A 14,147-nucleotide genomic window follows, 5' to 3' on the forward strand; every position below is an offset into this window, starting at 1 on the left:
TGGATAAACTGTAAAGTTACTCTGAATATTCCGATTCTTCTGTACCAAGTCTTAGTAGTGCAGATTTATGATAGGTTACACAGCCTGAAGTGATCACAGACAAGTACATTTTCCATGTTAAAAGACACGCAAACATTCGTTAACGCTTCCCAATTCCCTACTCCTGTTTACTAACCATTCAGAGTATGTAGTAAGAAATAAAACACTGCCCAGAGCAATCTGGGGAATCACATCAGCCTGCCAAAATCCTTTTAAGATTACTAAATACTGTTATATACAAAAACCCCACTTCATCTCTCTTACCTAATATGAAGCCTCAAGGCTTTAAAAATTACACTTGACCTTAAAACCTAGTATTTAATGTAATTTAACGGAAGTCCAGTAGGAAAGCTAGACATTTACTTCTAGGACTAGAAGAAATGTTAATCTGCTTATCATCATCAGAAAAAAAGTGCTGCATTCATAGCAAAGTATCACCCAACACAGGACAACACAACGCTCCACAGAACGTGCCACAAGTGGAATAGCTGTCAATACGAATATATTCAAAGCACAGCTGGTTTGCTGTCTCCACTTCAGAAGCAGGTACCTGTCAACTGTCAAAGGCTTTTTATACTCCATAATCCGTTGATCTTTCATCAATTATCCCCAATCTTTTGCATAACTCTTCTACAAAAGTGAGCAAGTAGAAGACACACTGTGCGGGGGAGACAGTTAATTAGAACAAGTATCCTTGGGACATCACAGAAAAGGTATTTCAGGATCATTTAAAGGCCACGGTAAAATAATTTTTTAAATTATTATCTATCTACCATTTCAACAGAGACCTAATAGAAAATTATGATTATTAACCAAGTGAAAGCAGCAGATAAAGCCCTTTTACAATGAAGGCTCTCATTTCAATCTCAGCCAGTTCCTCTGCTACCACGTCTTACATGTGGAGATAACGGAATGTTTTCATTTCCCCCCATTCAATTCAGATATGATACACATACATAGACAGGATACGACACCTTCCACATCTGTGAACTGCTACATTCTGTAATTAAACTAACGAGCCTGATTATAGGTCGGAGCTGATGTCTAGAACCAGGCTATATAAGATGATCTTTGTCAGTGTTTTCAAAACCTGACCCGAGACACTATAAATGTGCCCCTACAGTCTTGTAACACTGCCATCGATCCAAACAGCACACTTCAAAGAAGAAGACACGTCCCCCAACCAAAAAAAGCTGGTATTTCCTTAGGCATGCATTACTGTGCTTAGGAATGAAGGATCACGATTTCTAAAAATAATCAGAAAGCGGCTCTGATGCAGCCAGCCATTTTTACACTGAAGTGCAAAGCAAAGGCCAGTGCTGTCACTTACGCAATTACTTCTGAGCACGGCTATCTAAAACACTAGCATATGGAATCCTTCTCAAAAATATTAAAAGCAGCAGCATTTCTTGCCTCCTTTCACCTTGCTTTTTTCCTCTGTACAGAACTACAGGCTCCATTTTAAGTTAAAGGTGTTACAATCTGAGACAATTGAGACACAATTTGTCAGTTCTTTACACTGAAAGATGCTGATGGCGAAATATATAGAAAGAGTCAGCTCTCCTGGCATGCTCTTATAGTTAAGACACTTGGTATCTTCATTCTTGTTTCTCCCCCGACCATTATTACACAAGACTTGTCTACTTCGAGCTGAATAACATATGGTAAAACTTCAAGCGTTTAGTATCCAATTTGTACATCTTCCCACTCTCCTCCGATCTTAAATTTTGATTATTTGAATTTTTCACGTGCACAGACAGGCTGCTTGCCCTGAAGCATGCAACGTCCGTTCTGCAGACAGACCTATGTTTGGAAGCAGTGAAGCAACATACCGCCCTTGCTGAACCTGCAAAATCCTCTACACTATGTTCCAGCATCTTATATGGAGACCGCTTCTGATCAAGTTTATCTACTACTGTTTCTGCCTTAAAATAAATTATAGAAAAATCCAATTGGAACTGACTTCAAAAGTTTTACTTAAAAGTTGATTTGCACATGGAGAAAGCAGGCTTAAGTCCTCTGCAGGCTTCATTCAGCTGCACATAGTTGCAGATACTGTGATTACTATTACTACACTATACGCCATGGCTGAAAATTTCTTAGAAGCTCAGAGTATATAAGATATCCCCTTCTTTTCAGCAACTCTATCAACATAAAAAGACCAGCATCAAATCTTCAATGTTTACTACACCATAAATATTTTTATATATTTATATATATATATGTATGTAAAATCTCAGAAATTATACTTTCAGGCAAAGAAGTCACAATTAATATTTAGATCTTTTATGAGCAAAGATGTTTTAATGTGTCACATTTTGAGACCATCGATCTTTCTTTACAAGAAAAGAAAAAGTACTTCATAGATTCAGAGCTCGAGAGGTCCACAAGACTTTCTGCAAATAAAAATGCATGAAATACATACATCATCCTTCATACATAAATTATTTTGCCATAGGGTTGAGAACACAGTAAGTGTTAAACAATATTTAAAGTACCTGAAAAGAATCTCTCCTTGGAGAGAGAGATTAACTGAACATCCTCCTGGACAGCTGTGCAAATTCTCAACATATGCTTTTCTGTACAAGTGGTTTAAAAATCACACAGCAAGTTCTGGAATATTCAAAACAATGATTCGATAGAACAAACATTCTACAGTTACCTCAATTCCATAATATTTTGTTACAAACAGTTATCATGGCCTAAGCCCTGTGCGTTGGTGCTCAGATTCATGGCCTTGTCCAGGCAAAATTGTCTCAAGAGACCAAACCTTAGCTCTTGTACTAAAGCCCAAATGGGTGGCTGAATAAATTCAGCTTTTCTGACACTGAACCCCTTCCCTCCCATGTAACTTGACTCACTCAAATTTCAGATATTAAGTAGCAGACTTATCAAAGTGAGATCATGTATAAACAGCACAGTCAAAAGCTACATCAGATGTAGGAAGACTAGTGGTTGAAAAACGTGTTGAGCATCTTTGAAGGCACAAGTTTCCCACATCACTGCTAGAGAGAAAGAAGAAAAAAGATTAAGTTAGAAAATTAAGTTTGCCGTTTTGATAACTGTGTTCTGTCATTCAGTACAGAATAAAGCAAAATAGTTCATTTATGCAGTGATGAGGAAAACTTGAGAGAGAAACTAAGTCACTGCCTGTCCCTTGAGAGATCAAGTCCAGAAATCAAGACTCATATTTTAAAACTTAGCTTTTCCTAATCTAAGGAAAGAAAAAAAAAAAAGTTAAATGTGCAAGTGCTATTTGGTAATACTCCCTAAAACCAGAATTATATTTGCATCTTAAAGGTGTGTGTGTTGGAAATTCAATAGCACTTAAATCAAGTTGAAGAAAACCACATTGCACAAAAACTATGTGGAGCTACACCCTGGTTCGTAAACCAAATTAAAATCAGAAAAGGTGTAAGTTTTTCATTACCTATTGAGCTGCATATGGAGCCTATTCTGTGACTACTCTGTGACTACTAAAAACAGAACTAGGACTAGACTGATTATTAGCAGTTACCTGACCAGACGTAACTGGCCTGAAAGTGAAACTAAAAGATTAGCACATAATAAATATTCTCCTCCTTTTTCCTATGAACAATTAGGAAGTGGCATTATCCACTCTTCCATTCAATGTATAACAACCTGATTAATTTAAAGAGGAAGCTGAATCTACAACCATCTTTACCAAGCAGATATTTAGAAGGCCACTATTAAGTCATTTGCCACCATCACCAGATGTTCACTTGAATTGTAAATGCAGTAGTTTCTTCCACTCTGTCCCTGTAGAAATATTCCTCAGAAAGGAATTCTAACACACAAACGGATGTCATCCATCCAGAGGGACCTGACATTCTAACACTGACAGCCTACTGACAGACATAATGAAACAGCAAAGATGCTCCATGATTATAAGGATGACGCAGCAGCCAGCGGAGTGACAGAAGAGCCTTTCCAAACCAGAGCTAGCAAGGGAGGGAAAAAAAAAAAAAAAAATCACTTCTAAACTTTTTGTAACTGTGAGTATACCTTGCAGTAAATGTGCTCTTGCATCTGGCTACTACATCCATGATTTTCCCATGAAGTTCCTTAAAGTAGATACTATCACTAAGCAGTAGTTTTGTTCCAGCAGTATCTGATGATTAGATGACTGAGCTTTATACATGTCATTGTGTATAAATAAGCTACAGTAACGAAATTCCTTCTGAAAACCCCTACCACTAACATGACGATACCAAAACACACAGGCGTGGCAGGCTCAAATCTGTTTGATACACACGTGACACCTGTTCACAGTGACAGAACAGCATGTAAGGTTCCAGAAATACCTTATCTAACCCCATTCCATCACGCTTGGGGTTTCCTGACTTTTGCCAGTAAAGTTACTTCTATGTCCATACACATAAACTTAATGAATATTGAATGTACTTTTGCGGAGAGAAAACACTAAAATTTACACACCATCTAGACTGACACTTGCTCCTTTTTGTAAGTATCCATATAAATCTGCTTTGGGTGAATTCATTTAATAGGAACATTTTAATTTTTTCCTGAAACTCCTGACCAAAATGACGTCTTCTTTGGTCCCTCACTCTAAAAATAACTTCCCATTCACCAAGCCAACAGATGTTAGAACTATAAATGTGCAAGAGACTTCTAAAAAAATTGGCTTCCTTTGTGAAAAGACTATTCCAAAGTGTAAGTGCAATCTTCCTTTCTGGGAGGCTAGCTACTGCCATGCCATGGTAGCCTGACAGGCATGTCAGAACCAGGGGCAAACCCAGACCCCTGCAGTGGAACTCAGGGTCACACACAGAAACTGGCTTAAATACTCTATCTAGACCTTGATGGATGAGTCCCAGTATTACCCTCACATCAGGAAGGGCTCTAAATACAGCTGCAACTCAAGCTCAACGTTCTTTTAAGAATAATGGAGTAAATCTATACTGACCAAGTGCATTAATTTTGGTTAAAAAAGTGACCAACATTACTGACTACACTTCACCGGCTAAACTATCCGGCTATCCACAGATTCTGTTTTCTATTTTTCCTGTGCGTTGTTTTTCTTTTTTGCCCTACAAGTTATCTGAAAACTAAAAGCAACAGGAGAAATGCATACACACAGGGTACACTTTCAGAAATTCTTTAGTTTCTGCCCACTAGAATCTAACTGACATGTCTTGACATCTGCTTAGGAACACTTGTGACTGGTAAAATAATGTTTATTATCTACAGGTATCCTATCCAGCAACTTTCTTCCTAGTCGTTGCTATTTGTGAAGTGCACCGTTGCTAAATGAGCTATTTACAAATGTAAACTATGTAATTAAAGTTTAAAAATAAATAAACAACCTTTACATTAGATAACAACTTGACAACAAGGTAATAGATCATCCAATTACATCTTTCAAACAATATGACCTGTGTATGCCACTTTTTTTGTTTTAAAATGAAGAAAATCCTTGGCTCACAATCTATTCTGCAAGAACTTCCTTGATTTTCTTCCTTTATGATGGATAATTGTGTAAAAACTCCTTAAGTTTTGTTGGATAGTCTGTCATCACCCCAGTTGCTCCCAGGTCAAATGCCCTCTTGTATTCTTGTTCTTCATTCAGTACCCAAATATACACCTGTAGGATGGGACAGAAAGACAAATTATTATAGGAAATAAATTTTTAAAAAAGGTGACAAACTGTCTCATGTGAGAGAGATGATGCTGCATATATTTAAAGTGATCAATGATTACACTGCGATGCCAAAGACATGCACGAAAACATATCCAACCTCCTCCCCCTCCCCAAGCAGCATTTTCTAGTGGTGACTCCAACTCCATTTCATTACCTGAGACTTCAAATTTTTCCAAAAGTCAAAATATTAGTTTGTGAAGGGCCCAAAATTGGTAAGCAGTTTAGCAGATTTCTGTAAGCTTAAATTTGAAGTGAGAGGGGGGAAGAAAAAATAAGTCTTAAAGGGATTTAATTTAAAGATCCTTTTTCCAAGCATACAATTCTTCCTTTGCAACTACAGAACTGCCACTATAACAACATAAGCTATTGCTCGGGAACCAAAAAAGCAATATATCATCCTAGCAACACAACAGAACATGTTGAGGAGAACATGAATCCATCTCAAGGCCCTGTCTGGCTGGTTCAAATTCTCTCTAGGTTAAAAGCACGTTTCCTTTAGCTTTGCCACGCTGTACCTGAATGCCCCGAGCAGTGAGGTGGTCAAAAAGTGCTTTCCTCATTAGCAATCTGCCGAAAGGAGAAAGATATTATTTAAGAACTTGAAGTATGTGTGAAATTTTCAATGTCTGTTGATGCTTTGTAATAAATTTTCCATAGAGCATTTCAATTCGGCGTTTTCCACTAGAAAGTGATTAGAAACCTAATTATAGAAAACTTTTAGTTTAAGCAACTCAAGACTGGTTAACACAAGATACCCAGAAATCTGTACCAGCTACAGACACCTGTGTCAACTCTTGTGAAGATCAGCTCCAGCAGAACCCTCTGCCACTGTACAGGTGCCCTGTACCACGTCTGACGAATCAAACCCTTCGCTTTCAGAAGAGACTTTATCCTTCACATCAGAAGACTTGAAAACTCTACTGGCTGCTCAAGAAAACAAGCTAAGACACATCAGACACCGAAGCAAGAGCCAGAAGATGCTTATTGCAATCACGTTCCACCTCTGAAAGCATATGACTAGGTTTCCTCTGAAGCACAGATATTCTTAAAGTGCAAACCACTCCATGTAAACCAAACAGTAGCTCCTCTGACAACATTATAAAACCGTCACAATCCCATGGAACGTGAAAGCCTCGTTCTGAATCTACTTGCATGCTAATTAGCTGAACGCATTTAACGACAGAAACTAAACAGATTAAATTGGAATAAGGCCCACTGTTGCTGCGCCTCAGTATGTTTCAGTGTATGAAAAATAAAAGCATACAAGAACACCTACGTAAGATTTGGGTATGATTTGTGCTGCGCTGACAAAAAAGCTAGAAGAAACTGAAAAAAAAAAAATACAAGTAGCTATAGCAATAGCTAGTCTTAGTTGCTTGAGCCAACTGTTAATATATAGACAAAATATAAATGAAAATCTAATCAGATTAAAATCTTACGTGTCAGCTAGCCAGATAATAAATTTCTGGCTTCTTGTCATCTTCTCTGGTTCTTTCAGCCTGTTGAGGAAGAGGAAACAAAAAATAACCACAGCACAGATTAAAACACTCTTTGAGATGTTCCTGCAAAAGGAGCATGAAGAATTAATCTTGCAAATTCTCAAATTAGAGCAGTAATTTCACTAAGACAGTGACTTAGAATTGGGTCACACGAGAGGAACGTGCTACCTTTAAGAGCAGCAGCAGAGATGGGTATTCAGCAGCATTCTGAGTAAGGTATGAGAGACAAGGAGCACGTGAAATCTCATACCTACCCTAACACTGACTTGCCTCTTGGCCTCAATGCAACTAATTTGTTCTCAAGAAAGAGGGAGAAAAGTGCAAGAATTAGTTATTTGTACAGAACTGCTACATGTTACTATCCTGATGGCACCAGCACGAGCTGTGTTGCAAAGGCAGCTGCGTGAAGGCGGTATTTACAGGAGATGCTGTAAACAAGAAACATTGATACACACAGGCACGCCACACTAAGAACTAATTTGGAGCTGGCTAGACACGGGTTAAATATAGAGGGGCAGAAGATTTGCATAGCTTTGTCTCAGGAATATATAAAAATGCCTTAAACTAACAAACCAGTATCCTCAGCCCAAGGATGCGACTAAAGCAATGCTCAGGCTGGCATTACCATTCACTTCTTTATTATTATTTCAGTGCAGCACCCACTGATGGGCTCTAACTCACTTGAGGATGATTGAAGGCATGGGAATTTCCAAGAATTCTTCCTTGAAAGGAATGAATGGCAGCAGACCGGTGTAGAACAGGCCCAGGAGCAGGAGGACACGTTGCAAACAGAAGATGATGGGAATGTCAGCATTCTGCAGGAACCAGGAAAGCAAAAGTCTAAGTTATCTTGGTAGATTGTTGAGTCTCTTGCGACTAAATTTACTCAATGCCTGTTTAAAGTTTAACACTTGCACCTAAAGATTAGGCTGCCAACTGTTTATGATATGCCTGACACTGAACCTAAATTACTCTTTCTGGTAACATAAGCAAAAGTTTCATGCGATTTGAAGGGGCAATGGGGACCCAAAAAGGTAAAATTTCACTGGTCGCAGTGCTGCTTTTGTTACCTGCCTTCATCATCTTTCCAGACTGCACGACACGACGCAGCATTTTGTCTTTGACTAGTGTTACCACAAAGAACAAGCTGTGCTTTAGCACAGGACTTGTTACAGTTGGGTATCACATCAACTCACTTCCCAACACATTTTTAAAAGATGCTGGTTTATGAACCAAAGTATTTGGGCACTGATGCTACAAAAACGAACAAATACAACTGCTGTTCAGGTAGAAAATGGTGGGTTGTCCTGCACTGATAAACTGGAACAGTGTCAGTACTGTCACCTAGATCAGTTTCACTCGGGTACATAATTCCCCTCAGACTAAGCACAATTTTAATTTAATTCTGAATTGTACAATTTCTCAGCACAGAAACAATCTATAGCTGTAAAACCAATATAGCTGTGTGTCAGCTAGTGGCCACATCCATTATTTTCATAGAAAGAAACACACAATAAGCAGTCCTTAGAAAAACTGCTTTTGTACCACAGGAATGATGTGCAAAACAGACTCTAAGAGTTCCTGGCATAAAATCATCACACCCTATATTTCACAGAACAAGAATAAAACATGATTAAGCTTAAATCCTCAAGTATTTTATTGCCAAGTATATGGGCGTTAACTGTGCTTGACATTGTAACAGTGCAAAATCTAAGTGCAAAACTTCTCATCGCCTCTAAAAGTCTGACGTAGCTGGCCAGGTCTTGATTTACTGACTGCTTTTCTGTATATTTTGTCACCATGCAGTAACAAACAGGCGAGAACAAAGCTTAGCTGGACCCATTCTTACCTCCTTAAGACATTTTGATACAACCTCGTAGTTGACATTCCCCCACACCGTCAAATGCTCTCGCTTATACTGACTCACCAGCTCTGAAACCTGCAATACAAAAAAGAACCCTAACACGTATTCATTGAAAATTATGTGCAGCGTTACATAACTGAAACTCTACTTGCTACTTTTCAGCTACCTATGTCATTACACAAAGGATAGTTCTATACACTCTCCCTTCTTAAGATGATTGTGCTGCTTTCACTGGGAAGAAACGGGTGTTCAGGTCGACAGATAAAAGGAAAAACCATTATGCCTACAGAAAACCCCTGGAGAATTTCAAAAACCTAGATGGCAAATAGTATCTGATGGAAAGCAGATTTCCTTTTCTGTGATGAACACTTATCTTTGCACTGACACCATGCTTTTATGCTGCTTTGGTAAGCAACAGCCCATAAGAAGACCCTTCATATGAAGTACCAAACAAACATTGTCTCTTGCAGCGTAGCATCAGTTTCATGTCAAGATAAAAAGTCAGCAAAGAGCTGTTTGCTGAGTATCTTGCACAAGATCACTTGTCTCCCGTATTACCTCCTACATGGAGCAAGATCTAACACGTGAAGGATGAAGCAGTCCAAGAACACAGATTTTAGTGGCACAGACTGCTAGCAACTCCAAGAAACTTTTGGAATTTAAACACCATTACATGGCATTCAGCCTCAGTTCAGTGTAGATTTTCACGTACCTTTTTGATCAAGACATTGTTGTTCACTTTGATGTCAATGTTGACAGGAGTTTGTGGAAATGCCTCAAACACCTCTTTCAGGAGTGGAATACGGTTGTCTTCTCCCTCACAGTGACATTCTGAGAAAACAAGAACATTGACACTGCTGTGACCATTTTTAATACATTGCAGATAAAAGCATGTCAGGGCATTTGTTATCTTAAAATTAAAAATAATGTATTGTTCCTAGAATTAGCAAATTTTTTAACCTGAAGAAAAAAAAATTGCTTCACTGTTATAATTAATTATGACAAGCTCACCTCCATAATGAAAATGCCCTAAGCATATTGCACGTTTAGCTCCGAACTTCAAAAATTCAGACATTATTTAGCAGCAGTAGGAGTGCAGGCATCGTTAAAATCTTGAAATAGCAAAGACGGGTTCAGTTACCACATACCAAAGGCAATGAAATTAATACGAAGCGAGACCAAATGAGAAAAACTTTTCCTTCTTGGAAAAATTTACTGGAGAAGCATAATGAGGAAAGGGAACAGACGGCAAATGTTACTGTCTGAAACTGCTTGCAGCTCTAGGGAATTAACTGACAGCTCTTGCCATCTCTTTGTATTATTGTACATAAACAGAAGACATATACCTGTGAAAATAACACACCATGGATCTCATCTTGGTGCATTTTAAGTATTTTGCAATTCTGAACAGAAAAGTTTAACATGTTTGCTTGCTGGGCGATTCAAATACGGAAAGGCTACACAAAGATAGTCACAAAGCCCCTCAAGCAAACACGTCTGATATAACCTCCTGATATAGCCTTTTCTAGGTGGAAGTGCTCTCAGTTTTAGCCAGTATGCTTTATTTAAATTACAGTCCCATGAATAACAGTTTTCACAAGAAAACAGGTTATTCTTTTTCCAGGTTTTCCCCTCTTGCAGCAATATCGGTACTGGACTTTAAGCCATACATACAGTAACTACTATTTTCATTCACCCTCCTGAAAACATCTCTAATATCTGACATCTCATAGTACTTCAAGCCCAGGGGGCACCAGCACAACGGCATTTGCGTTGTAAAGAAACTCTCTTCTGCCTTCTCTTTGTTTTTCAGAACAACAAATTTTCAATCAGCACCCTCTGAAGAGTCACAAGGGAACTGGAAAGCAGTTGCAAGAAGTAGAGAAGCAAACAATTGAAATGTTTATTTGGGAAAAAGATGTATCTTAAACTTAGCCACTGCCAAATGGCATGAAAAAAAACCACCAAACCACACCTTGGTATCTAAAGCTAGGATTATATTTTCCTTCTAAAACTTCTCTTATCAAGATACTGATAGAAGCAAATCCACTTTTCTACTCCCTTTGCTAAAATAAGAAATTGCCACACTAAGATAATGGAAAATTAGTTACTGTAAATTGAAAGAGCAAGAGACAAAAACTTACCTTTCTGAAATGTGACATCCAGCTTGCAGAGATATGGTGGAAGTTCCTTAAAAATAAAAGGAAATGGAACATTAATTAAAATGCAAGGATCTAATAATGAATTTTCTCAAAAAAGACCAAGAAATTCCAATTCATACGCCACATAAGCTATCTTTAAAGACAAAAATAATAATTACAAAAAAATCTTTTTGCCCCAAAAGTGATTTAGAAGCACTGCGTTCATTCTTACTTGAACTACGTGGCATTCTTAGACATGTGTCACCTGTAGCTGAATAAAGCAAAATGTTTTCAAATGCCTGTCTGAAAATTCTGAGAATTCCACTTAAATATCAGGTGGAAAGACAGTTCTGTACAACAGGCTTTTAAAACTGTCAATGCAGGTGGGATGCATCAACCGGTTTCCCCATCAAAAATTTGCTCATATGCCAAGGAGCTTGTTGCCTAAGCTTCCTTTGTCACCAGTATGGCAAAACAGGCCACCTCCAGAGTGCTATTCATCCAGCCTACTATTGGAGGGAGTTAGCTAATCACCCTCTGGAAATGTGCCTGGTTTTCTCCTTTGACTACACACGGAGCCTAGTTAACTTTTAAGTCAGACAAGATGAATCCTCTCCTTTGATTCTGGATAGGACATACACACACAAACCTTCCTGCCCACCCCAGCCACTCTACAAACGCATTTTAAAACACCATCCAGCACCAACCTTTTTAATTCAACTTACAGAATATTTGAGGTCAGATATGTTGACATCAACTCCTGTTGATCTCTTCAGGTTCTCATCATGGGACACAACCACTTGCTCATCTTTTGTCAGGTGACAATCTAGCTCCAACATATCTGTTCCTATATTAACTGCACTGGAAGCAAAGAAGTCAGCCTTGAACCACACATGTATTTTGTACAGGTCCAAGCCTAACACGTATGTGTTATTCGATTAAACTAATCCCACTGGAAGTACTTTATAGATGCTTTATGATGCAATGAATCCTCACAATCTTGCTGCAAAGCACTAAGCAATTAACACTGCTGCAATGAGAAAGCTGATGCAAGAATAAATAACATATCATGAATCAGGGATGGGATCTGAACCCTGGAACTTTGGCTCCGTCCTCCACAGAAATCAAGCAGCACACCAGCTGATTGCAGCCTATCACCTCCGTATTGAGAAACCTACTTCCAAAGCGTTGTTTCGGAATTTTAAGCGTGATGTTTATTAGTATCGGCACATTTACCACTGGAAGAAGTGAGCTCTTTTAAGAAAAGTAATCAATTTTGTGGTAAGCATAAACAACAAGTGACAGGGAAGCGAAAGCCCTTTTTTCCCCTTGATTTAAGTTAAACAGGAACAGATGGATCAGGAAATTAGCAATGGGGCTTTCGGGCTTTTGGCTAGCAAAACTACATTTTAAAAAATTATTATTTTAATGAAAAAGTTTTAAATTTAAAAAAAAATCACTAAAAAACCCAGTCATATTTTTCAAGGAAAAAGAGCTATTCCCTTTCTAACCCACTGCTTTGAAAAGTTCTAATCCAATCCCAAATCCACTCTATAGAAGCTTAGCTCATAGGAGGAGGAGTAAAGAAAGCAGGAAAGGAGTAACAATATTGATGAAAAATAAGTACAAGCGACTTCAGAGCAGAACAAAAAAAAAAAATCTAAGTCCCAGCCTGAAGTCTGAACACTTTCTTCAAAACACTGGGCTGTTCTTTTTATCCAGCTACGAACAAACCTGTAACATCTGTGAGCACAGTCTCTGCGGGACCCAAAGTTCTGCCACTTCAGTAACAGCCTTTTCCTCAAGGAAAGGGCTTTATTGACTGCTGAAGTACAGACATGCCATAAACATTCACAAATGCAATAATAAAACAAAACAAAACAAAAAAAAAGAACATACTCCCATAAGTATTTAACACAATTTCTGGTCATGCTGGGATAACGATCAAGAGGGCCGTCAAATTAAAACCAATTTGTTAACTGTTTTACAGTGCCACCAATTAAGAATTAGGAGAGGTACAAAATTCTATTACAGATGGAAGACACACCGCCTGTTCAGGGTAATTTTTCCTCCTGAGGAAAAGCATCGCCAAATAGGCTGCAGGAGACTTGCCAAATCCGTAGATGCTCCCATCTAGTACCACGTATTATCATTTAACCAGCAGAACTTATTAGAAATATTGCTGCTTAAGAAATTCAGGACTGATGCTGCGCGGAAAAAGGAGAACAATAACTTTCCTTGTTAACAAATTTGAGAATTTGCCAGGCTCTTACTAGCAGCTTGCGGCTAAATAAGCTTCCTTAAAGTGCTGAGGTTTTTTTCAGCTGGAAATCTGTTCTGCAGCTCTGTAATAACATACGAAAGCTACACTGCTCCAGAGGAGACTCCGGATGCTCTCCAGATTCAGAAGAGTGTGTTGGATTCGGATCCAGCTGCTCCAGAACTCAAGTTGTGAGGCAGGCTCACATTTGCAAATTAGGATGACAGAGCTCTTTGCTTATGTTTAACTCCCAGGTGTTTCCTCAGAAATATATAAGAAAAAAGCCCTACCTTGGAAACTAAATTCCATTAGGCAAGGCCTAATGTAGCACAGCGTATAGACTTTATATAAGTTGACCACGTACTTTTATTGCTGTTAACTACAGCGTTTAAAGCTTTGTCTCTAAATATGTTCAGGAAAGAAAAGCAAATACAACGCAAAAATATCTGGAGAGTTTACCTAGCAGCTCCCTGTAAAACAATTATAAAGTACATGGCTGAATTAGGGACAATTAAGCTGGTAATTAAATTCTTATGACATCTTTTATGCCAGATCCCCAAATACTTTAAGACACTACAAGTGTCTCCCTTAGCTTAAAATCAGTTATATTAAAACCTAAAACCACCACAGAAGCATTAAAATACAGTATAACCTGTCTCTT

General features: G+C 38.3%; 1 protein-coding gene across 1 annotated transcript in view; it reads right to left on the minus strand.

Moving 5' to 3' along the window:
• Nucleotides 1–4,159: 4,159 nt before the first annotated feature.
• The window catches only part of GDPD1 (glycerophosphodiester phosphodiesterase domain containing 1), a 12,221-nt gene continuing 2,233 nt past the window's right edge, over nucleotides 4,160–14,147 (minus strand). The window contains exons 2-9 of the mRNA XM_026861682.1: nucleotides 11,952–12,087; nucleotides 11,230–11,275; nucleotides 9,798–9,916; nucleotides 9,071–9,160; nucleotides 7,903–8,036; nucleotides 7,162–7,221; nucleotides 6,238–6,289; nucleotides 4,160–5,665 (exon numbers count right to left, since the gene is read on the minus strand). Of these exons, the coding sequence (XP_026717483.1) occupies nucleotides 5,543–5,665; nucleotides 6,238–6,289; nucleotides 7,162–7,221; nucleotides 7,903–8,036; nucleotides 9,071–9,160; nucleotides 9,798–9,916; nucleotides 11,230–11,275; nucleotides 11,952–12,087 (760 nt within the window). The 3' untranslated portion in view covers nucleotides 4,160–5,542. The remainder of the gene's footprint in view (nucleotides 5,666–6,237; nucleotides 6,290–7,161; nucleotides 7,222–7,902; nucleotides 8,037–9,070; nucleotides 9,161–9,797; nucleotides 9,917–11,229; nucleotides 11,276–11,951; nucleotides 12,088–14,147) is intronic.

The sequence above is a fragment of the Athene cunicularia genome, assembly GCF_003259725.1.
Source record: "Athene cunicularia isolate RWA chromosome 19 unlocalized genomic scaffold, athCun1 chr19_part1, whole genome shotgun sequence".
Taxonomy (NCBI): Eukaryota; Metazoa; Chordata; class Aves; order Strigiformes; family Strigidae; genus Athene; species Athene cunicularia.